This window comes from Calidris pugnax, unplaced genomic scaffold (genome assembly GCF_001431845.1).
Source record: "Calidris pugnax isolate Ruff unplaced genomic scaffold, ASM143184v1 scaffold19, whole genome shotgun sequence".
NCBI classification, from domain to species: Eukaryota; Metazoa; Chordata; class Aves; order Charadriiformes; family Scolopacidae; genus Calidris; species Calidris pugnax.
In genome coordinates, this window is record NW_015090775.1 from 4,312,288 (window position 1) to 4,337,342 (window position 25,055).

General features: G+C 41.4%; 1 protein-coding gene across 2 annotated transcripts in view; it reads right to left on the bottom strand.

Annotated features, from left to right (window-relative positions):
• Nucleotides 1-2,150: 2,150 nt before the first annotated feature.
• The window catches only part of LOC106890298 (macrophage mannose receptor 1-like), a 36,255-nt gene continuing 13,350 nt past the window's right edge, over nt 2,151-25,055 (bottom strand). Inside the window, exons 14-30 of one of the 2 annotated variants that reach the window (XM_014946041.1) lie at nt 24,354-24,441; nt 23,785-23,929; nt 23,333-23,368; nt 23,076-23,245; nt 22,162-22,229; nt 20,398-20,498; nt 19,002-19,144; nt 17,399-17,513; nt 16,041-16,189; nt 12,609-12,711; nt 11,533-11,765; nt 8,056-8,221; nt 6,896-7,048; nt 6,520-6,636; nt 5,358-5,525; nt 3,743-3,784; nt 2,151-3,317 (exon numbers count right to left, since the gene is read on the bottom strand). In XM_014946041.1, coding sequence (XP_014801527.1) covers nt 3,073-3,317; nt 3,743-3,784; nt 5,358-5,525; nt 6,520-6,636; nt 6,896-7,048; nt 8,056-8,221; nt 11,533-11,765; nt 12,609-12,711; nt 16,041-16,189; nt 17,399-17,513; nt 19,002-19,144; nt 20,398-20,498; nt 22,162-22,229; nt 23,076-23,245; nt 23,333-23,368; nt 23,785-23,929; nt 24,354-24,441 — 2,242 coding nt within the window. In that variant the 3' untranslated portion in view covers nt 2,151-3,072. Of the gene's footprint in view, nt 3,318-3,742; nt 3,785-5,357; nt 5,526-6,519; nt 6,637-6,895; nt 7,049-8,055; nt 8,222-11,532; nt 11,766-12,608; nt 12,712-16,040; nt 16,190-17,398; nt 17,514-19,001; nt 19,145-20,397; nt 20,499-22,161; nt 22,230-23,075; nt 23,246-23,332; nt 23,369-23,784; nt 23,930-24,353; nt 24,448-25,055 lie in introns of both variants that reach the window. The other variant, XM_014946031.1, reaches the window with a different exon arrangement.

A 25,055-nucleotide genomic window follows, 5' to 3' on the forward strand; every position in this document is an offset into this window, starting at 1 on the left:
TTACTCAGGACCATCGAGGCGGGCCTTGAAACTCTCCAAGGAAGGGGACTCCACACCCTCCCTGGGCAGCCTGTCCCAGGGCTCTGTCACCCTCACCGTGAAGAAGTTTCTCCTCATATTTGAGTGGAACCTCTTATGTTCCAACTTGTGCCCGTTGCCCCTCGTCCTGTCACTGGGAACCACTGAAAAGAGTCTGGCTCCCTCCTCCTTCAACCCTCCCTTGAGATACTTGTAGGCATTGACAAGGTCTCCCCTCAGCCTTCTCTTCTCCAGAAGAGAACTAAACTTTTATTAGTAATAGAATCAAGCTATTATAATAAATAGCAAATAGCTATTCACACAACACAGTCACTTCTTCATTTGCTGAGTTCACTCACAATCACTCACAGCCACCTGGTTGGAGTAACATTTGGAAACCAATTCCAGCTGCGTACCCAGCTGCATACCCAGCTGCAGGGAGCCATACTGGCACTCCAGGGGCTTCTCAGATGTCTGGAAAGTCCTCCAGAAGGTCAGCTCTTCATTACCACTCCTGTCTTGGATGTGGTCCAAGTTGTACCATCCTCTGCTGAGGCTTGTGTGTGCTGGTGGCCTTGTCCAGTCCCACCACACTCTTGGTTTGCTTCTCATAGATGTGACAGGACAACCAGTCTGTAAAGCTCATCATTCCTTGGAAACTTTCACAAACTAGCTTCTCATCAGCCACCTTTTCTGTCTTTGGCCTATTGTTTTCTATCCAAACCTATATATCCAGCGCAGACAGTAGGGTTCTTTCTAGCAAGTGTTACAATGCTGGATTAATCTTCTTGATCTTTTCAGCATTGTTAGGATCTCACCTGAAATACTTTATCCACTAATGCATCATAGAAAGGACATGTTGGAACGAGTCCAGCAGAGGGGCATGAAGATGTTCAGAAGCTAGAGCACCTCTGCTGTGAAGACAGACTGAGAGAGCTGGGGTTGTTCAGCCTGGAGAAGAGAAGGCTCCAGGGAGACCTTAGAGCAGCCTTCCAATATCTGAAGGGGCTACAGGAGAGATGGGGAGGGACTCTTTGTCAGGGAGTGCAGTGACAGGACAAGGGGTAATGGTTTTAAACTGGAAGAGGGGATATTTAGATTAGATACCAGGAAGAGACACTGGAAGAGGTTGCCCAGAGAAGCTGTGGCTGCCCCATCCCTGGAGGGGTTCAAGGCCAGGCTGGATGGGGCTTGGAGCAACCTGGTCTGGTGGGAGGTGTCCCTGCCCAGGGCAGGGGGGGTGGAACTCCATGATCTTTAAGGTCCCTTCCAACTCTGACCATTCTGTGATTCTATGATTCTGTCAGAAGGACCTACATACCATAGAGCAAGGTCTAGAGGGGAACAGCAAAAGGCTTAAATATCTTTAAGATGTAGACAGTGAGGTAAAAAGGGAAGAACTAGCGTTACTATCAGAAAAATACAGAGAGACGATGTGACAACAGCTATCAAAGATAAAAGAATCTTTCTCAGAGATTGCTAGAACAGTACAGCACATAAGTAGCCTTAAATGACAACACTTTCATTAGACATTTATTAGGGTAAACTTTGAAATATCAGGCATAAAGAAGCAATGAGATACACTCTTTCACGGGATGGCAAAGACAAATTGCTACCGGTGTTTAAGAACATGCTAGATTAGGAAAAATGGATGCTTATTTGTGTATGGAAATTTAAGCATCCCATCCCTCCTTCCTATTGTTTTTACTTTTATCATAAATTGTTCTGTTTAAGAAGACAAACTTCTACTTAGAACCAGTCCTTTAATGAAATGTAATGAAAAAACAGTCCTATTTAATGAAACAAAGTAGAATAAAAACTTATTTACACATATTTCATACACATGTAGAATATTTTAATTTAAACACAATTAAAATCTGTCAAAAGATTATAATATCAAAAAAATATCAAATTAAATAAGTACTTTCTCTAGACTGGAACTTTGAATCATTTGATTGTTTACATTTGGCATAAAACACACTGGGAAAGTAAAAAACCAAAACAAGTATATGTGAACCTACTGTGTATTTTTAGGGTTTCTGAACCCAGAGAATATTCCAGTGGTCCAATATGACATGCAATGCTGTCACCTCAGTCATGATGCAAGTCTGGAATGATACTCTAAGGATTAAAACAGTGGGTGGGGGGAATTTGGCTAGCAAGTAGAGAAGACTTTCTAATAGTAAGTTTCATTAGGCTTCGAAAAAATGGGCTAAAAAAGTATGTAATCTTCACTGATACTGGCCATTTCAAGAATAAATTTTATGTAAATTTTTCAGATATGAATTAAGTATAATTCATCCTGCCTATTCCCTCCCTTTTGCAGAACCTTTTGGGACCCCTTCTCTATTATTTAAATGATAAAATATTTCTATTCACAATACATTCAAACCTCATTGCTGATGTTACAGAATTATAGCAGAAGTAAAAAAAAAAAATTACACTTTCCTTTCTATCAGCCATATACGGAGGAGGAAAATGTGTTAATTCTGGTATTACAGGCAGCATGAGGGTTTCTGCGAGTACCTCAGTAGCAAAAGGAAGAAGTGGACTCACACCAGCTGGGGCAGGGAGCTGGTCTTCTTTGAGCAGGAACCTGCACTGGTTGAGTTGGAGGTCCTGTCCAACCTGTGCAATTCTGCCAGCCTGCTCTGGAGTTCAGGGGTGGCGTTTTCAGGATGCCTACAGATCTGCTTGCACTTTTTGGAGCATGCTAAGGAGCTTATTCTCACAGTTGACTGTGGTCAACATGGTTCTCCTTATACCTAAAGGTGATGCTGGACCCATGCAGTGACTGGAACTGCCTGAGTGTTCACTTAGACAGCGTAGCTCCAGCTCTATGTCAATGCTCAGCAGTCCTCCCAGGTACTACTTTTGTGAGCAAATCTCTAGATCTGCCTTGCAAGATTGCTTGTTCCTGCTAGTACAGAGAGGAAGAAGCGTCCTGTGCAAAATGAACTAGAATTTCCGTAGGGAAAACCATTTTGCCTTAAGAATTCTTATATTCCAGAGTTTTAATTACTTTCAAAATCAGGCCCAAGGCTACCATGTTTACTAAACTGTTGCCTGCTCATTTTCTTCAATATTGGTCACAAGACAATTTGATTCATGAGTTCCAGGGTCACCATCACCACGGTATATGGCATTGCCAAAACTGGCTGTAAACGTTTGCCGATCACGTCTCTTTTTATACAAGAAATAGAACGCAAGGCCAGTTCCTGTTAGAAGAAGGAGGACCAGTATAACAATCATCCCGCCTAAGCTGTTTGAGGATGTAGCAGTGACTTCATTTTTTGATGCTGTGAAAGACAAAACAGAACAATTATTACAAATGTCCGGAGACTGCTACTGCATACAACAAACGTAAGTAAACCAACTGGGTGAACTTTAAAACTACTGAACAACCACAACAGCATTTAAAATTGAAGCATGTTCCAGATGGACAAAGCAAAATTGGGCTCAATCTCTTCTACATTCCTTTCAAAAGGAACACTATGTTGTACCCCAGTATACCGTTGCTTAAACCAAAGAAAAAAAAAAATCAATAAGACATCCAATTTGAGAAAAAACCTCTCCTTTTAAACAGATTTAAAGTAAAATCATCTGTGACAGTTAAATGAGTATTTAAATTAAACTTTTCTGAAGGTGATTTTATTTGTGATTAATAAATGCCTATAAACTTATTGAAATTTCTCTTTAATGTGCTTATAATAAACCAATTTACCTTTATTGACAGGTGAATCATGGGTCGGTTCAACTTCAGTAACTTTAAAATTAAAAAAAATATATATTACACACAGTTTGCAAGCAACTATTCAAAGATTAATTAAATCCTGCATACATAATTTTTACTTTCCATTCCTATCAAATTTTAAATAATCATAGAATGGTTAGAGTTGGAAGGGACCTTAAAGATCATGGAGTTCCAACCCCCCTCCCTGGGCAGGGACACCTCCCACCAGACCAGGTTGCACAAAGCCCCATCCAGCCTGGCCTTGAACCCCTCCAGGGATGGGGCAGCCACAGCTTCTCTGGGCAACCTGTTCCAGTGTCTCACCACCCTCACAGCAAAGAATTTCTTCCTAATATGTAATCTAAATCTCCCCTCTTTCAGTTTAAAACCGTTACTCCTTGTCCTGTCACTGCACTCTTTAGGTACTGGAAGGCTGCTCTAAGGTCTCCCCGGAGCCTTCTCTTCTCCAGGGTGAACAACCCCAGCTCCCTCAGCCTGTCCTCACAGCAGAGGTGCTCCAGCCTCTGATCATCTCTGTAGCCTTCCTCTGGACCCTCTTGAACAAGTCCACATCTTTCTTATACTGGGGGCCCCAGAGCTGAACAAGGTACATGGAGATGAAAAATATATGAAACCATTTTCCCTGACAATTCTGGCTGGATCTATGAAATATTCTTATTAAAAATACATTTGGAAAGAAAATAAACAAGCAAAGTGTTGCCTCACTATTAATTGCTCTGAACACTTTTTTTTCATAGGAGGAGACAGATGTTCAAAGTTTTCACACTTCCACAGTGTAAAGCTTCACGTTTCACACTGAAGAACTCAATTTTTTACACTTGCAAAAATAAAAAGCACATTTGTACTTAAAAGCATTTAAGCTGTATTTTTAGGCAACTTCCTCTTCCTCCCTTGATTGCTTGGGGAGTATGATTCAGATAATTGCCTGCAGGACTACTGGCTGGCTAGGCCTTGCAAAGCTCATGGATGACTGCATTGCCAACCTGCCAACGTGTGGAGATCCACAAGCAGGAGACTCAATGGGTTCCACGCTGCATCTGTTACATTTGTGTGGTGGATCTGTTTGCCCACGGCAAATCTGGCCTATTTCAAACTCTTTCCTGGTTGCTGTGTGCAACCACAGCTGAATCCATGTGTATGTGGTGACTCATGCTCGCTGCCAAAAAAACCACGGACCAAAAGTAACCATTAAAAATGAAAAGTCCTATGCTGTTTGGTTGCCTTGGCATGTCTCCCCATGCTCGTGGCAGCAGAGAAATTAACTGGGCTCCGCTGCCCACCCTCACTTGATGCTTTCTGCTTGGCCATCCAGCAGATCCCAGCACACTTCAGTGGTACCGACCCCACCAGCAGCACAGCAAATGCCAAGAAATCAATGCTTTTAAACTGAGAAGAGGAAACAGTGATAGTTTTTTCTCCAACGTTGCTTCTCGCTGTACTTAACAGCAGTTACTCTTAGCTTTGATGCAGATGCACATGCAGGAATATCAATAATCAAAGCACACCCAGTGCATAAGCAGCTTGGCTTGATGTATATTAACTATTACTTCTAAAATAACTCGGTGCACAGAAATTCAGAACTTACTTTTGGGAATTTTGCAAATGAAGTTCTGGTCAATAGAGCAGTAATAGTTCCTCCAGGTTCCACTTGAGACATCCATATCAACACAGTGTTCATCAAAAATTACTCTAGGCTCTCCTTTCTCCCAGTTGACAAATTCTACTGCACTCCTGTCTATCCATATCCATTCTCCTGAAATTAAAAATATTAACTAATGAGTGAATGAAGTGGGGAATTACTTCTAGTCTACCAGACACCACACTGGTTACGGAATTTACTAGTTGATTAAATTAGCATCACATTGGGCTCATTTCTCACTCCATTAACCGTCAGAGGCATTCAGATGGGAGTGTACCAAATGTAAATGCTCACAGATAAAGTTAACAGCATCAGCCTTCAGGGCCATGGGCGTCAGTGATGTAAGGAGGACATGCCCAGGCTGCCCAAGGACTTTTAGCTGAAGGCTGTTCCCAGAATTCGTCCGTTCTAGCTGAAAACTAACAGATGAACCTGGCCCACCCACCATGCAACAAAGTGCCTGCCATTGCTGGTGGTGAGAGACAGGGACTTGGGCAGCCATGGCCAAGGCTACTTGCTGCAGCCCAGTCAAGACTCACTCTGGAGATGTATTTTCAAAGTCTGCCATGAAAAACAGGCTTCAGAATTACAATGATCCAGCAAACAGGATCAAATTTGCAGTTTAAAAAGAAAAAAAAAAAAGCTAGGTGAAAATAAAAACATTCCACCAAAAATTTATGAAAAAACCCTGAAATTTAGATTAAGAAATGTTGCTAGGCACCTTATATGAGCTGCTTTCCCCTGTGCTGTTTAGAAATAACTTTCAATATAAGGCTGCCTCAGCTTTTAATTACAAGACAGTATTTTTCTTCAAAGATTAACACTGGTGAAATGCCAAGGGTTTTGAGTAAAGCGAAGTGACAGGAAACATTTTAATCAACTACTGCAGTGTTAAGTTATAACCTTTTACAGGCTGAAATATATTCTAACTATAGTAAAGATACAAAAAGCATAGCATTCTTGGTGGTTGATGTTTTAAGTTTTTTTATCAGAAAAGCTATTAAAAATTTAACGGTTGATTTCTCTTTGATTATTTTTTTAGTATTTACTATATTAGTATTTAATATGTTATTTATTTTCATCTCAGCACGCATTGTGAAATAATTACCATCAATATTTTTGAACAATCCTATCCAAAACTTTCTGAATTCATTTGCCACTGGAGACAAATGAAGCAAGAGAAAGTTCAGTTCATCTGAATCTTCTATGGAAACCAGAGAAGAACCTAAAAACAGAAATTAAACATTACATATAACTTCAGCAAGATTTTCCATTAGAAATTAATTATATCAGTAAAGGATTATGATGTTTTTGTGATCAACTTTTTCTTAGAGTAGGAAATCTTAATAAAAAATTATTTTAGCTGTAGCTTATATTTGATAGACATACACACACATCTGTGTATAATCTCTTGGTTCTGGATTAAAGAAACAAGTACACAAACAGCCTATAAAATATCCTAATTAAAAAAAGAAGTTACTTACCCATTTGAATACATGTCATGGAAGCATCAGGCCAGCTTTTCTCAGAAATGGTGTGAAGATAGTAGCAATGACCACGGAAGGGAATCCAAAATCTACCATACTTCGGTTCAGGACACCTTCCAGGAAGCTGTGGTGGTTCAGTAGGGATTAACTCTAGTAGGGAGACACATAGGTTTCAGTGGGGTCTTAAAAACCAAGGGAAACTTGTACTTCTGCACCACACATCAGCCCTACCAATTTGACAGTGATTCCAGTAAAAGAAATATTGCAGAGACATCACAGTTGAACTCATCTTGGTAAACTAGTAATAAATGATACTGGTTGGAATTGATTCTCCAATCTGCTAAAGGAGGCTTACACCAGTCTTACTGCAATTGTCTTCAGCAAGGCAATTTTTTTCTTAAAACTTGTGAAACAGAATGAGGAATGAGTCAGTATGCATAAAGGATTTTGACACCACCACCACAAGACAGTGGCATGGGTCCAGCCAATTCATAGCAAGGTCAGCCAGAGAAGGTGTCTATACCTGCCCTTGTATGTACTTCCTAGGCCACGTAAAATTAGAATTAGTAACCTATTGCATCATTGGATTGAAGCCAAAACAGAGCTTAAGTTAACACAAAATTTGCTGTGAAGTACGGTGCAGAGATCATGAATTTCATATATAATATAAAATATGTTTGAAAATCAGGTGCAATATTTGAGCTCTAAAGTATCTCAGTAGAAGTTTCCCAGGATCTTTAACTTTCAGATTAATTGATTTGGCTGCTACACTGACAGAAGTTTCTTACCTTCCAATTTTACAAAAGATACTTTAAAATGTAAAAATATATCATTGATGTATTTATAGTTAGGGTAAAATTGATCAGTTCTGCAGTTCCTGAGAAATAAGGAATCAGAAAAGATCTATTGCTTGTGGCATGAAACGTTGTGGTTGTCTTCATGATGCGCATGTGTTGAATGGCCTGTGAAATGAAATGTCTGGAGATCATTCAAGACAGACTGGATCTGGGAGTTCTTCCTTAACAAAAGCAATATTTTATCACAAGGCATACAATGTTTACCACAATGTGGGCATATGGGGAAAAGTTAAATTCAAATAATTGCATTGAATTTAAATTCCAGCCTCCCAAATCACGTTTCTCCCATTCACAACTTACCATCAGATTGTTTACAGAGAGATAAAAATGTTTCATTGCAAGACGCTGTCTTCCAAAAACCATCCAAATCTAGGTAGACACAGGCTGCATTCTTATTTGGCTCTCCACTGTCCCAATTATGATACCGGCTCCTTCTTCTATCTGACCATACGTAATGGCCATGAGTCTAAAAGGAAATGACAATAAAGATTGTCAATGATCAGATTGAAAAAAGATTGATTGCACTTGGAGGTGTGTAAAAGTTTGGAAATACCAGAATCATGGTTTCTCACTCAAAATTAATTTATCCCCTCTGTCATCAATATGCAACAGTCGTCACATACAATGATCAGATTGAAAAAAGATTGATTGCACTTGGAGGTGTGTAAAAGTTTGGAAATACCAGAATCATGGTTTCTCACTCAAAATTAATTTATCCCCTCTGTCATCAATATGCAACAGTCTGTCCCAGACTTCCACTCTCCACAGCAGTTAGGGCAGTGGTTCTACAGATGTTCATTTAGAACACAACTTACATTATTCAATTCACACCATCCCTCCTCTGCAGTAGATGGGCAAAGGGCCTTGCAGTAACAAATGTGAATACACAATTAATTTTATCAAAGGGGTCCACAAATACACACAGATCAAACAAAGATTGCAGAGAAACTATTGTTAGCATCCCTTTAACACAGGCTTCTCTATATATTTAGAAAGCAAATAGAAAAAGCTGGAGCTCCACTGGAGAAAGGAATACAAGGATGTTTTTCATGGGGCACACACCACAGAGCTCTGCTGCCCATGCTCACGGGGATTATGGCAGGTTTCTAGCCCTTGCAAGGACTGGCTATTAGAGACAAGCTGAGCATGTATCTTTTCAGTGGATTTCACTACTATTTGCAGAAGACAGGCCAACATAAGTCACGGCCATGGCTCCTGTCACGCCATCCTGCACAGCCTAGCCCCTTCTTCCTGTCGTCTTTGCAGGCAGGCTCCCATCCAGCTCTTTGTGCCAGTTCCTTTCCTGACTTGTTTCATCACAGATTCCTGTCTAATCCAGGTTTCCCAGTGCCTGCCCTCACTGAAGTTCAGCTCTAGTTCCTCTCACCCCAGCACCTTTGCCCTCTCTGAGTCCTGTGTCCCACCAAGCTCCAGCTCTACCTCTCTTCTTTTAATCTCCTCACAACTCTGATTCCACAAGTATCCTGCTGTGTCATTTTTTTTTTTTAATGTTCTTTTTGCATGCCTCTAATAGATGCTTCCTCTTCCCCTTTTCCACTCTTTGCTGATAGAGCCTGTTGACAGTTTTTCACAAGGCACTGGCTTCTGGGCATGTTTAGTTGGAGGACGCTGAGAGGAGACCCCATTGCCCTCTCCAACTCCCTGAAAGGAGGGTGTAGAAAGGTGGGGGTTGGCCTCTTCTCCCAAGGGAATCATGACAGGAGCAGAGGAAATGGTCTGAAGTTGGGGCAGGGGAGGTTTAGATGAGATCTGAGGAAGAATGACTTTCCTGAGAGGGTGGTCAGGCCCTGGAAGGGCCTGCCCAGGGAGGTGGTGGAGTCACCATCCCTGGAGGGATTTCAGAAAGGTGTAGACGTGGCACTTCAGGGCATGCTCTAGTGCCCGAGATGGTGGGGTTGTGTCTGTTTGTGGGGTTTTTTTGTGTAGGTTTCTGGTTTGGTTTGGTTTTTTTGTGGTTGGACTCGATGATCTCTAAGGTCCCTTCCAACCACGAGGATTCTGTGACTCTGTGATTCAGCTCCAAAAACCAGCCTAAGCTGTCCCCACTGCCAGAGGTGTGCTCTGGTCTCTATGTTGCACTTTGCCATTTCCCCTGTTGCTCAGCACAAGCTCTTGTAATGCTAGGCTGTAAGTTAAAACAAGGCTTAAAATAACCTCATAAGGAAAGCACTATTTTAAATGCAAATTGTTTCTGTGGTGCGCTCCACAACGTGTCTTCAGAAACATCAGCATGTGGTAGACTGTGGTGTAGGAAGCGGGAACTTCACAGCCACTTTCACTGCTGCAGCTACTATCTACTGTAGCTACATCCTCGGTGGCATTTGAAATGCAGGCTGTGGCAGTCCTCACTTCCACTACAGCCAAATGTTTGGGTTTGTGTAAAACCCCTGAGGTGCAGAGCATCAGGCTCCCATCCAGCTCTTTGTGCCAGTTCCTTTCCTGACTTTTTCCTTTGAAGTCCTTGGCCATGTTTCATCACAGATTCCTGTCTAATCCAGGTTTCCCAGTGCCTGCCCTCACTGAAGTTCAGCTCTAGTTCCTCTCACCCCAGCACCTTTGCCCTCTCTGAGTCCTGTGTCCCACCAAGCTCCAGCTCTACCTCTCTTCTTTTAATCTCCTCACAACTCTGATTCCACAAGTATCCTGCTGTGTCATTTTTTTTTTTTAATGTTCTTTTTGCATGCCTCTAATAGATGCTTCCTCTTCCCCTTTTCCACTCTTTGCTGATAGAGCCTGTTGACAGTTTTTCACAAGGCACTGGCTTCTGGGCATGTTTAGTTGGAGGACGCTGAGAGGAGACCCCATTGCCCTCTCCAACTCCCTGAAAGGAGGGTGTAGAAAGGTGGGGGTTGGCCTCTTCTCCCAAGGGAATCATGACAGGAGCAGAGGAAATGGTCTGAAGTTGGGGCAGGGGAGGTTTAGATGAGATCTGAGGAAGAATGACTTTCCTGAGAGGGTGGTCAGGCCCTGGAAGGGCCTGCCCAGGGAGGTGGTGGAGTCACCATCCCTGGAGGGATTTCAGAAAGGTGTAGACGTGGCACTTCAGGGCATGCTCTAGTGCCCGAGATGGTGGGGTTGTGTCTGTTTGTGGGGTTTTTTTGTGTAGGTTTCTGGTTTGGTTTGGTTTTTTTGTGGTTGGACTCGATGATCTCTAAGGTCCCTTCCAACCACGAGGATTCTGTGACTCTGTGATTCAGCTCCAAAAACCAGCCTAAGCTGTCCCCACTGCCAGAGGTGTGCTCTGGTCTCTATGTTGCACTTTGCCATTTCCCCTGTTGCTCAGCACAAGCTCTTGTAATGCTAGGCTGTAAGTTAAAACAAGGCTTAAAATAACCTCATAAGGAAAGAACTATTTTAAATGCAAATTGTTTCTGTGGTGCGCTCCACAACGTGTCTTCAGAAACATCAGCATGTGGTAGACTGTGGTGTAGGAAGCGGGAACTTCACAGCCACTTTCACTGCTGCAGCTACTACCTACTGTAGCTACATCCTCGGTGGCATTTGAAATGCAGGCTGTGGCAGTCCTCACTTCCACTACAGCCAAATGTTTGGGTTTGTGTAAAACCCCTGAGGTGCAGAGCAGTCAGGTATCTTAGCAAGACTTTGATGGCCACCATACATTCCTGGACCTGTACTCACACGGGAGCAAACAGCACCCACAGCAGTGGATCCCGTCAACCTCCGGGCAGGAAATATGGCTGATCTACAGTGGTCCAGGGTACCAATATGTTTATCACAAGCCTTTGATGGACTCACCATGTTGCTGCTGAGACCAATCCATACAGGCTCCCCGTGCTTTAGTATTTGTAACCAGAGGTAAGATTCTGCATAAGGGTCCAAAAGGCTGGCGAGTTCTGCAGACTGGTCTCTGCAGTTCTTCTGTGCTTCTTCCCAGGTCATTTTGTAGTTGATGACTGCATAACGGTCATCACCATAATTGTTAAAGCCAAACATTGGAACTACGGGTTGGGAGTTTGGCAATTTGGGGTCTGTAATGAGCAAGCAAACAAAAAGAAAAGTCAAACACTTTATATTGCCTGGACATATAACACTGAGAGGACATCTAGTGTACTAGAGCAGTCAAGTAATTAAGAGAAGCTGGAATAACAAATTAAGGTGCGCCCCAACTATCCCTGCAGTGATGAAAGCCATATTTTCATGTTCTGTGGCAAAATTTTCTAATCCTTTTTAGAATAATCTTTCAGCATAAATACCTGTATCACCTCCAGGAACATGCCTTGCAAGCTCTAGACCTTCCCAAAGCACATAGTCACTGTGTAGGGAATTGAAGGGAACAAACCCCCCAATTTTTCCATGACATATTAGCTTTTGTTGTATATGTGACAAGGAACAGGGTATGGTAACAACACCATGCGCAAGCAGAGGGCTGTACATGCTGCCAATGAAATTGCATAAGTAGGACTGTAAAGAAAATCAATGAGGACAGTTTTTCGGAACAAAGAAGTTGCAGTGCTTTTAAGTGTAACAGTAGAATTTCAGTTTTGAAGACTTTTCCCACAGAAAGACAAACTACTGTTCTTTGTTTCTCCCTCCTGATCACCAAAAATAGTAAAATACATGATGATCCATAGGTATATTTTTTTTTTATTTACTGGTCTAGTACTTAAAATAGTGATTCTTAAGACTTTTTTTCCAAAAAGTAAAATGTGTGCTCATTTTGTTAGAAAGGTCCATAGTGCATGTGATACTGACAGATTAGTTTCACTTAATTCAGCCCTTTTTGGGCTGAATAAGGGAAAGTCACTTTTAACACCAGTTCGACACAACCGCAATACATCAGCTGTACTAGAAAGTGGTGAAAGAAGACTCACCAGAATTTTTCTGGCATATGTAGCTTTTGCTCGCTTTACATTCTTCATCTTTCCATTTCCCTGCCTGTTCAATAGGGTTCTTCGTCATAAAAACACAGTCATCCTACAGAGGAAATGAGATTAACAAGAAAAACATGTGGATGCGTAGGAAACGTTCCTACTCCTGATGGATATACGGGCTCGCTTGTTACATGTGGTCACACACAGGTGAATAATATGAAGATCCAATGTATGAACTCATACAAGCAATGGTCAGGAGCAGTAATATGACAATATTTTTCTGACAATGTTTTGACAATTTTTTGACAATATTTTTTGACAATTTTTTTGGGCCCCCTACCATAAAAAAGACATTGAGGTGCTGGAGCGGGTCCAGAGAAGGGCGACAAAGATGGTGAGGGGTCTGGAGCACAAGTCTTATGAGGAGAGGCTGAGGGAACTGGGGTTATTCAGCCTGGAGAAGAGGAGGCTGAGGGGAGACCTTATTGCTCTCTACAACTCCCTGAAAGGAGGGTGTAGAGAGGTGGGGGTCGGTCTCTTCTCTCAAGTCACAGGCGACAGGACAAGAGGAAATGGCCTCAAGTTGCCCCAGGGGAGGTTCAGGCTGGATATTAGGAAAAATTTTTCACTGAAAGGGTTATCAGGCATTGGAATGGGCTGCCCAGGGAGGTGGTTGAGGCCCCATCCCTGGAGGTGTTCAAAAGACGGGTTGATGTAGTGCTGGGAGGTATGGTTTAGTGATGATGCTCCTTGTTTGTTGTGCGGGTGTCTATTTTTGTCAGTTAGGTTGACTGTTGGACAAGATGATCTTTAAGGTCCCTTCCAACCTAGAAGATTCTGTGATTCTGTGAATACAGCATTTACAACTCAGCCCTAGGGAAGTTTGCACTTGGATGATGGAAGGAGCTGCAAAGCACAGCCCAGAGGGAGGAAGAAGTGTCTGGGACTATCTGCACGTGTATAACCTCTGTGCAGGCACATGTAGGTAGACATGCACGTGCTAGGTCTGGGCCACAGGACATTTCAGCTCTGTCGTTATCCTGGAGGCTATGGGGAAACTCTCCTCAGCACTGAAGCTCTCCTGGAGAGCTGAAATCCTCTTCCTGCCTCAACCCAGCACTAGGATCCAGAGCTGTCACACAGTGCGGTAGTATAGAGGTTGTGATCAGAAACAACATTTTGTGGGGGACACCTCCCAAACCCTTTCCCCTGCAATATGGGCTCTTCATGGAATCATGGAACCACGGAATTGTCAGAGTTGGAAGGAACCTCTAGAGATCATCTGGTCCAACTCCCCTGCTAAAGCAGGAACACCTAGAGCACATTACTCAGGACTGCATCCAGGTGGGTCTTGAAGATCTCCAGAGAAGGGGACTCTCTGGAGAGTCTCTGGGCAGCCTGTTCCAGTGCCCCGTCACCCTCACCATAAAGAAGTTTTTTCTCATATTTGAATGGAACTTTCCATGTTCCAGCTTGAGCCCGTTGCCCCTTGTCCTATCGCTGGAAACCACTGAAAAGGGTCCGGCTCCAACATCCTTCAACTCACCCTTTAGATCCTTGTCAGCATTAATAAGGTCTCCCCTCAGCCTTCTCTTCTCCAGGCTAAAGAGCCCCAGCTCTCTCAGCCTTTCCTCATCAGGGAGATGCTCCAATCCCTCCATCAGCTTTGTTGCCCTTCGCTGGACTCTCTCCAGTAGTTCCCTGTCTCTCTTGAACTGGGGAGCCCAGCACTGGAGGCAGGATTCCAGTTGTGGCCTCCCCAGTGCAGAGCAGAGGGGGAGAATGACCTCCCTCCACACACTGGCCACACTCTTCCCTACGCAGCCCAGGATCCCACTGGCCCTCTTGGCCACAAGGGCACATTGCTGGTGCATGGAAAGGGTGCTATCTACCAGGACTCCCAGATCCTTCTCCTCAGTAGTACTTCCCAGAAGATCCATCCCTAACCTGTATTGGTGCCTGGGGTTCTTCCTCCCCAGGTGCAGGACCCTACATTTGTCCTTGTTGAACCTCATTAGGTTCTTCTCTGCCCAGCTCTCCAGCCTGTTCAGGTCGCACTGGATGGTGGCACAGCCCCAGCATGAGAACCTGCTGCTGTGCTCTCTGCGGGGGGAGGCAGCAGCTCTCCCCACCTCCTCTCAGCCTAAGCCATGCTACCTCCAACACCCCTCAGGGGCCTTAGCCCAGGTCTTGGCTGCAAGTGAATGAAGACATATGTGCAGCAACTTGTGTAGGGAAACGGGCATAGCCTTCTACAGAAAGCATACACATGTGTGTGCTTCACCTCCAGAGAGGTGATTCTGCCACTTTACTCTGCTCTGGTGAGACCTCACCTGGAGTATTGTGTGCAGGTCTGGAGCCCTCAATATAAGAAGGATATAGACCTGATGGAGAGGGTCCAGAGGAGGGCCACAAGGATGATCAGGGGGATGGAGCACCTCTGCTATAAGGACAGGCTGAGGGAGCTGGGGTTGTTCAGCCTGGAGAAGAGGAGGCTCCGGGGAGACCTAATAGCAGCCTTCCAGTACCTGAAGGGAAGCTACAGGAAGGCTGGGGAGAGCCTGTTTAGAAAGGCCTGCAGTGACAGGACGAGGGGCAATGGCTTCAAGCTGGAGGGGAACAGATTTAGACTGGAGATTAGGAGAGGGTTCTTCACTGTGAGGGTGGTGGAGCACTGGAACAGGTTGCCCAGGGAGGTGGTTGAGGCCCCATCCCTGGAGATATTCAAGGTGAGGCTCGATGAGGCCCTGGGCAACCTGGTCTAGTTGGGGGTGTCCCTGCTGACTGCGGGGGGGTCGGACTAGATGGCCTTTGGAGGTCCCTTCTGGCCTGGGCGATTCTATGATTCTATGGGGAACTCCTGGGAATCCCAAAACCCAGCTCTAGACAGGATGGCAGCAGAGGCTGGACCTCACAGAACTTTTCCCTGGTTTAGCTGGGCTCAAAGCAATTCTGTTATGAAAAAGAGAGGAACTTTGTAAGGCTAGCAGGGGAGTATAGAAGTATTACTATCAAGTACAGTATTCTACATTAGCCCTTTTATAATTATTAAATAACACTCAGTTTTGTCTCTCAATTAAACACAAAATGGTATAACAGAGGCAAAAGTTTAAAAGCATGCAGAAGATGTCTTTCAGAAGGAAGACTTGATAGAAGCTATAGAAGGAGAAGACAGAAATGAGAAAGGAAGATCCAGAGTTTCCTGCTTTTGAGGATTTTGTTCAAAGCGGTTGTCTTGAAAAAATATGTATGAAGTTGAAAAAAAAAGTATGAAGGTAGATCTCCCACATGATTATTCTGCTTTTAAAAGCAACAGGATTTCTAAAAGTCTTCATAAAGGAAAATTTGCAGAAAATACAGTTGTAACTACATACATTTTAATTATCTGATAAAATTATAATGTTTAAGGGATAAATAGAAATTAATGTTTACCTTACTGTAATAACTTCGAGAACCTTTTCCCCAATTGGTATAGTAAACTGGGCTTCCATCTGTCCATAAGTATGTGTGCTCCTGATTTATGTCATTCAGTCCAATCCAAGCATCAGTTGCAGCAGTTTTTAAGAGGGACATGAGGAAAGCTGAATGAAAAAAGAACAATTGTACAAGAAAGGAAACTGAATGCACCTTTCCCCAACAGTGCAGTCCCCTTTAGAGTGCCTGGAACCAGGATGGTCAGTTTTGGTTTTCTCTTTTTTAATAAGGTGGTAATCATGATAAAAATAAAAAAGAATAGATGGTCATCTGATGTTAAAGTCAGAAAAAGTATTTACAAACTCAAAGATGGGCAGGTTTCGATACATAAAATTGCTTTCAGATTTTTTTAAGGAATTTATGTGTATACTCTTCTATGCTGTTCACCATCTGAGGAAGCAGGGAAACTGTTTTAATGGTATTACAGAAATTAATGCACGTACACTAAACCTTGGCACATAGAAAATGAGTCTTCAGACTCTGCATTCCCTTTTCTTCTTTGGCAACTTCCTTCTTAACCAGACTTAACCAGAAACTTCATTTCTAAACAGGCATAACACAAACAAAACTACTTATTAACCAAGTATGTATGTACCGGGATCTCAGCTTTTTGAAGGCGAGATGCTTTTTCCCTTAGCTCCTATGCGGACTGCCTTTCCACTAAAAGAATGTCCTTCTTCTGCTATAGAAAAAAGTATAAAGCACAAGCACTGATGGAGTGAGCTGGGAGATGGTGCGTGTAAAGCCCTCAGGACCCAAGGCATCACATTTCCTGAGCAAACATGAGGCCTCAGTAAAAAACCTGTCCAATGCCAAGCAGCAGCAAGGTCAGCAGGCTGAGGTCCAGCAGAGCAAGGGGCAGCAGGGAGAAGTTGGGACTCCAACATTGGAGCCTTCGTCTGCCTGAGGATGTGTCCTCCACTGACCCCACAGCATTTGGCTCACCAGCTAGGAGCATGATGACTTGGTTTGGATATTACTCCCTTTGGGTGCTGCTTTGACATGTACACTTAGAGAAATTAAAATATGGATATGTATTATATGACAAGCCCCTAATACAAAACCTTAATATTTGAACAGTATGAATTGTTTTGTATGCCCTATATTAACCCCAAAGCTAGGATTTTAAAAGTTAATCAAGATACTAAAACGTATGCAAGCAATTTTCCAAGGGTGCAGTTTCCCATTCAACATAACTTTATATTAATATGACATAAATAATAGCATATATTGCAGAAGCTATAACATCTGTTTTAATCTGTTTATCAGGAATTACTTGATGCCTCATTCAATATCAAAATACTGGTACTTTATACCTTGTATTTCCTTTTTTGATATAGTAGCCAGGTTTCCTCCAAAATCAATGCAATTGTTCCGCGCACCATGCCATGTCAATGTGTCATTTTCATTAAGGCCAAATACTTTGAAACACTGCAAAAGAGAAGTGTGCCAAATCTGTAACTGGGTGACATTTTAGTTTCTGGTGCAAACATCTCTGTTTGTAACAAGATAAACTGGATATTTTAAGCAAAAAGGGAGATTGGCTAATTTAGCAGCCCTTTCTAGTCTTTAAGTCTTTATGAAGAAGATCTATATCAGAAAACTAACATGAAGTCCAATATTTTAGCATTAACTTAGAAGGAATATGGCAGTTTATTGATTTCAGTAGAAATTGTGTTAAAGCTTCTGGGCACGCTTCTGAGGTGTGACTTAGTGGGAGGAAAGTCTAAGAAGACCTCAGAAAACTAGCAAGGCTAAGATGTTGTATCGAAGCTAAACCTCTGAGCTTCTGTTGGCCTTTTTGGCAAACCGGGTTTGGTTCTCACAGGATAATGACAGAAAGAGAATGATTCTGACACTACAAAGAAAACCACGATTTTACCATTTCTTGTAAAATGATCTGTGAGATTTAAGATGCCATCAGACACCTTTGTCAGGATCAAGCAACATAACATCAATGTGCTAATTAAAGCACGCAACTGAAAAGCTGATGAGGAAATTCTGGCCAAAAAGGGAGGTAGGTCCAAGAGAGTGGGAAGGCATGTGTAAACGCTTGGAGAGGTGTCAAGGAAGGATTCTTTGGAAGCTCCTCTTCTAGGAGGTGAGGAGGAGAGAGACACTTTAGCTCCAGAGAGCACTACGAAAAGAAATAAACTTTGAGTTTGTGTCTCTTTTCCCTAGGAGTGAGAGAGGGAAGGAAGAGAAGACAGCAGCCAGTGGATCTCTAACAAAGGAGATCTATTACACTGAAATCATATTTGGGTTTAGCCAAAAGAAAGACAGATGGAACTAGTTGAGGCAAGTTTTTTCTCAACACAATATACTGTTGTTTTATAGCTGTTATAGCGTAATTGATGAAAATCTATGAATTTTCAGTAGTGAGTGTCTCTTATCATGAACTTCTGTCTTTTGAGAAGGCTAATAGTGATCTTACATAGTAGTGTGGTGAAGATTATAACTGGATTATTTTAAAACCTTAACAGATGTTTGGTTATAGAAAAAAACTTGACAAATCTGCTCAAGGGAAGGTGCCTTAGTAGCTTAAGAGCCAGTGCACAGAAAGCAACGAATGAATAAGTGTCCAGGCAACCTGTGACAGCCAGATAAGCTCTGTACCGTAAACATGAACATGCAACAGGAGGGAAGTTGCTCAGCTATCCTTTGCAACATTAAACATAAGCAAAAAGATAAGATGAATCTTTCTTCTTGTTTGTCTCATGACCTCCCTCATAACTGCTGTGATCCCAAGAGAGGCTATAATTTCTCTTTCAGGAATCGTATTTTTAGAGTTTTTAAATACACACAATCAGAACATATTTTGTGACAACTGAAAACTCTGCCACAACTGAAAAACTGAATCAAAGATGGATTTTATTCTGCTCTTTTTAAAATGCAATATACTGACATTTCATACTGCACCTTGTTATCAAAGAGGAGCCAGTCTTCTGGACACCCACCCTTTGGTGGTGGTGAAGTGGGAGCAACAGTTGGACGAATAGTACTGTTAAGCCTTTCACAAATAAATAACTCAACACTGCCACAGTTGAGATCATTCCATGTACCTGAAAGCAAATTAGAACAAAAAAACCTCCAAAATGCAATTGAGACTGCGATAAAAAGTGTCCTTTCCTAAAGCAAATCTATCACAGGAAAGTAGAACTGGTTACAGTATTTTTATTTCTCTCCCCAACAAATAACGGATAATTTTTATGTATGTTCCCTAGAAATATTCAAGTTTCCGACAACATTCAGAATATGAATATTTTGTCTGAGAACAGAAATATGTGAATATTGCAAAACCATAGCATTGCCAAAGGGGAGTTTTAATTCAAGTGCTTAGTTCAGCTCTCTAAGTTCTGTAAGATCTCTAGAGTCACTCTGTCTATATAAGGTACTTGGTCCTTGTTACCTTTCTACCTGAGCTTCTCACAGTCTTTTGGTCTTCTGGGTATCTTTTCTCCCTATGGGAGTGTGATGTAAGAATATAACATTAACATCTTATCCCCATTTTACAGATCAGGAATAAGAAAATGGCATTCATTTCATTAGCTGCAGACACTTAGAAGGTAATTACCTACAGTAGAGCTAGTCATACCTTTTATTTAATGGAGATACTGTCATTATAATTTAGTGAAGTTAAGGACGTAATTCATCTTATCTTAAGGAAGATCTCCAAAACAGGACACAATATTAACTCCCCAAAAATGTTCACTTCCTCCCGTTGATCTCTAATAGAGCCTAGAAAGATTACCTCAGCTAGAGATTTTGAGACTAGAAATGTTTAAGAGTAGAAGAGATTAACTGCTACAAATAAGATTAAGTGCTTGGCTACTGTAAGCACAATTGCTTGCAACGCTCTATATTAAATGATATTTTTTTTTCTTTTTTAAATTAAAATAGTGTATCACATGGTTTAGTAATAATCAAAGCCATGCTCAAGCCTTGGATTTTTAGAACTGCACAGATGATGACAGCTGATGCTCTTGAGAGACAGTCATAAAATGGACAGAGGTTAGATGGAAAACAATACTGACTCTATTTGCTGGTCTGATGCTTATCGGATTTGTTCACACTGCAATTTTCTGTCAAAGCCAGGAATCAAATTGCAGGTGTAACCCAATGTGTTAGCTACAAAGAGTTGAATTTTTTAAAAGTGCATAAATGAGAGAAGCGACTATGATTTATTTTCCTATGTTTTTTTAAACACTCCATCAAACACCAGCCTGTTTATTATCATAACTCACCCAGCCTTGCACATGCAGCCCTCCCAATCCTGTCCCACACCACGTAGACTGAATGTTGTTACAACACCCACCTGTTTGGGCATACATGACCACACAGTTTTCATCATTATTTGCAAAATTGGGTTCATTTGGAGCCCAGGCAACATAGTTCACTGGAGTTCCATCCATCCACCTGAAAGAAGCGATTTGGGATAATAATAATTCTTAGTTGAATTAGTTAATATTTCTTTGTAAAGTATGTGTTAGAGGTTTGTATTTTAAGTTTCCTAGATTTTAGCTTACAAACACATGTTGTTCTCTGGTAAAAGAAAACCAAGACCTTCCAATTGGAATTAGTAAGAAATGTCTTTATATCAACTGCCTGTTCTGTTGACCTGGACCAGGTCTGAACTACTCCTCTCAACTGGTGATCCCAGCCTTTCTTGGTCTCTGAGCACTGATAGCCTGCAGGAAACACACCAGTGTAGCACTGGACCTGGTGTTCTCTGGAGGACAAGAACAGAAACCTGAGCTTATTTTGTAATTTTCTGGGGCCAAAAGCAGTAATAAAAGATCTTGTAGGGTAAGATAGAGCCTTGAACCACTTGACGGTCGGACCATTTTGTTAAACAAAGGGAACTTTAATATTATACAGCCATTGCTTTCAGTCGTGCAACAATCATTTCCTGGTTGGGTGATTCACAAATTCATTCTCAAAAAGTAGCCAAGAAGACAGTGAAAAAGCCTCAGTGTTCCAGAAGGAGGAAAGTCACGTGGGCGAACTGCCAAGATTACAAGCCTTCAGACAGCATCAGTTACAGGGCAATTTAGTGTTTTTCCAGTTTTGGAGACTAAGCAACTCTATGTGTGTTTTTTTCAGGTAAACTACAAGTAAGGAATTCAACAGGATGCCTAGCTGCTTCCACTTGCAAATCTCCCGAGCCAAATATGAAAAAACAGTTCCTAATAAATTGGAAGAAATAATATGAAGTCAAATAGTGGCACCATCATCCAGCAGAGAGGAGGACAAAATTATTGAGGGAGCAAGGGAGAGTTGGACAAACAACTGAGCAGTGGATGTGATGAAAAAAGCAAGAGCTCCAGGAGATGACAGCATCCAGTCTCTGTGGCTCATGGCTAAGCAAGGCATCCTGAGAAGAAAGGCTGAAATGAAGAGGCTGAGACTCATCTGACCAGGCTTCAAATCCCAGGAGAAGGCACTAGAAAAAGAAGGGGGAGGAAGGGGGCAGGGAGATGGAGAAGAGTGCCACAGGAGAAGTGTGTCTGTAACTCATCTAAGGCTCCGTGGGAGGTTTATTCCCAGGGCAATTTGTTTTTGAAGACATCTGTAGAAGAGTAATGACTCCATGCAGCCTGAAGCTGTCCAGCCCTGGGCTCTGACATTAAAACTGTCCAGAAATTACCTCCCAGACAAGGGCTTTCCAGTATTGATGGTTCACCTCTAAAAACCAAAATGATGCCTCATTGCAGGCTTTGTAGGTTTGGTTTGTTGTTTTTTTCTTTGATCATTTGAATATTCAGTAATGTCTGCAAGTACCTTCTGAAACTTCCTAGAGACCTCCAACCAATTTTATGTTTCATCTAACAAGGAAAAGGGGATGGCACTGAACTGACTGTGAGTGAACGTCTCAGCCTCACAGTACAAAAGAAGCGGAAATAGTGAAAATATTATGGGAGAAGTGCTCCCCTGAGGAATAGAGTCATATTTTAAGCTTTATGTCAAGACATGGCTGTAGATAGATTTTGTCAGCCATTGAACTTCAACAGTCTTTTACAGACGGCCGTGCCAAATATTCATGTTATGAGTCTGAAAAACTTAATTTGTTTTTACTTACCGGAATGTCCTATCAAGGCTCACACTTAAGCCAATGTAAAAGTTATTTCCCCAGTCTTTATAGAAAGTCTAAAACATAAAAAGTAAGAATTTTAATGAACTGTGACAAAACAGATTTCAAATAAAATAAGCAAGCTCTCAAAAACTGCTTTTGTTTCAGTTCTGCAATTGTATAATATGCAAAGCACAGTATGTGCCTGAATTGCAAAATGCAATGTTTTCCTCCAATTTCCAGTATTTGATATTTTCTTAAAAAAAAAAACCAAAACAAAACAGAATGTGATGAAAAAGAAATGGAGCAAAAAGCTATGTTAAAAATATAAGAACCACCTCTTAAGCAGGCCACAAAATAAAGCAATATTTTTAAGGGTTTTAAAAAAGAATAATGAGAATTTGCCGAAAGGTTACAAGTAAATGGTAGGGTTTAGTACTTAGTCATGTGGAGGAAATGATGGAATCATATTTGGTTTTAATAGTATGAAACTATTTCCAAAAGAGTACATCATCATCAGGTTATTCTCTTCCTATTAGAAAACATTCTGTCTTAAACCTTTTGCTGAAAATCTGAAATCTGTTTTGGCAAATAAAAAGTGAAAAGGTTTTTCTTGAATTCTGTGAAGAAAATGAGTTGGAAAACAAAGCATACTCAGAAACTAGCCTTCAGCTAAACAAAGAAAGTTTTTGGAAGTTTGCACCATAAGAGTGTTCACGAAAGGAAGCTGAGGATTTATCTATATGTAGCAATTTATCAAAATAATGATTATGGTAAACCTTCTAAGTAGATAACCCCATGAAATGTGGCACTGATTTTTTTTTATGATGGGGACCACTTTCTAATACTTCATAAGCCAGCTGAAAAAGATGCCCCAGTAAAGGACAGAAGAGTGCATTTTTGAAGTAAAACATGTTTCTTACGTATTTCCAAAGAAAATTTCTTTCACTTTCACTCTCAATGACAGCAAGATCACTACCATTCTTCTTACAGAAGTCCCTAGCTTTTTCCATAGGCATTGGATCCTTGCTGAAGTAGTATTCCTTGTGATTATATACTATCCAGTCTTCTTCACCAACAACATATGAATAATCTGCAAGGTAAAACATTAAGCAGTCTGTAATAGAACTTAACATCATTATTTATTAATTTTATTTGTTACTGGAAGTAGAAGACTTACTGAATGTGGAACTAGGCTCTGGTTTCAGTGGTGCTCCTGCAATGTAAATCAATGTAAATCAATATCTTAGTGGTTTATATTTCTCAGACATTTCTCAATTAAATATATGTATAGCGTTTTTAACAATTTAAAGTTTTAAATGAAAAAAATGGTGCTACACTGAGCAAAATACCATATTAGAGCCAATCACAAGTTAAGTTTACAGAAACTATGCCCAACTTTAGGCTGCTGTATGTCATTTCCTCAACATGCTGGGTATACACCCCAACTTACATGTGTATCTCAGGGATTAATTTATAGGTTTGAACTGCTTTTATTTAAACTGAAATGCATTGTGTTTCATTGTGTTTGATGGCACAGCTGGATCTAATCCATGCAGATAGTGTGATCGGACCTGGGAAGGATGCTCATATCTGTCTCTAAAAGTTGCTTAAGGAAGAAAGTCCTCTTACCTTTTTTGATTTGGCAAACATAGTCCTGCATATATTCACAATATAAATCATTCCAGTTCATATTATTGTAGCCACTAAACACACCACATTTTTCATTTCCATCATAGTTGTTTGGTTCTCCATGTGCCCATTTTTCAAAATTTACCTAAAGTGGAAACACAGCTTTGTTACTACTTTCCTTTTAAAGAGAAACAATTGTCTTATATTGTCCTGTTAAAGAAAAGTGTGCTTCATTTGATTTCATCGTCCATCTTGTGCTTTTAAGAAGAAGGACATGACCCTTGCATACCAATGATTCCTCTGTGTATGTTAGTGGCCATGTTAGTAAGCCAAGAAGTTGTTGCCCTCCTTGTTAGCAGGAGAGATGAAGTTCTCCTGCCAAGCTCTGGAAAGACATATCTAAGTACCATCGTCTGACCCCTGGGTTGATCATCCTGTTCTGATGTTTCAGCCTGAGACAGTGACCTTAAGGTCACTTGTGGCTTGTATAGGAGGAGTTGTGAGAGCTATCTGTCAAGACGTGTGTGGAAAATTAGAAAAAAAGATGGAATAATAAATAATTTACTCACTGGTGAGCCATCACTCCATATAAATCCGCCATCGGAGTCCAAGGCACTTAAACCCATCCAGTAAGAAAAGTGAATATATTCTCTCCTTCTGAATCATTACAAATATAGACAATCAGACACAGTGTGAACTTGAGAAGAATATATATCATCACAGTATTCTCGGTGGTTTTATGTTTGAAGTATCATTTGAAATAGTCATATAAAGTGATCGTTCAGTTGCCATGTGGGGAAAAACACCCTGGGCACTGCATGTGGCAGGAAGCAGTGAAACACAGAGCTTCATGGGAAGGGTCACAGCTGTCGTGAGTACACAGATACTGAGTTAAATGAAAATATATTTTAAGGTCTTGGTTTGATCAAGTATCTTAAGCATCCAAATTCAGACATGTCTGTACTCATGGGCTTGATTTAAACATTTATATAAGCGCATCACTAGGTCAGGCTTTCCTTAGTCTCCCAATTTTTCCCCTTAACTAAGGAAAGAAAGCAGCACAAACTATTCCTTTAATCAAGAGTATTTCACCTACTGATCAAAATGAGCTAAAAAGATCAGTTTTATCCTTTCAAACTAAAATCGGTTTAAGCCAATTTTGGTGATCCTTCTTTCATTTTTGTGTACATTCAGGCCACTTCCATGCATAGCATCACCTTCCCAGAGGCTTGCCAAGAAACCCTTCCACTCGCCTCTTTCTACCCGTTTCC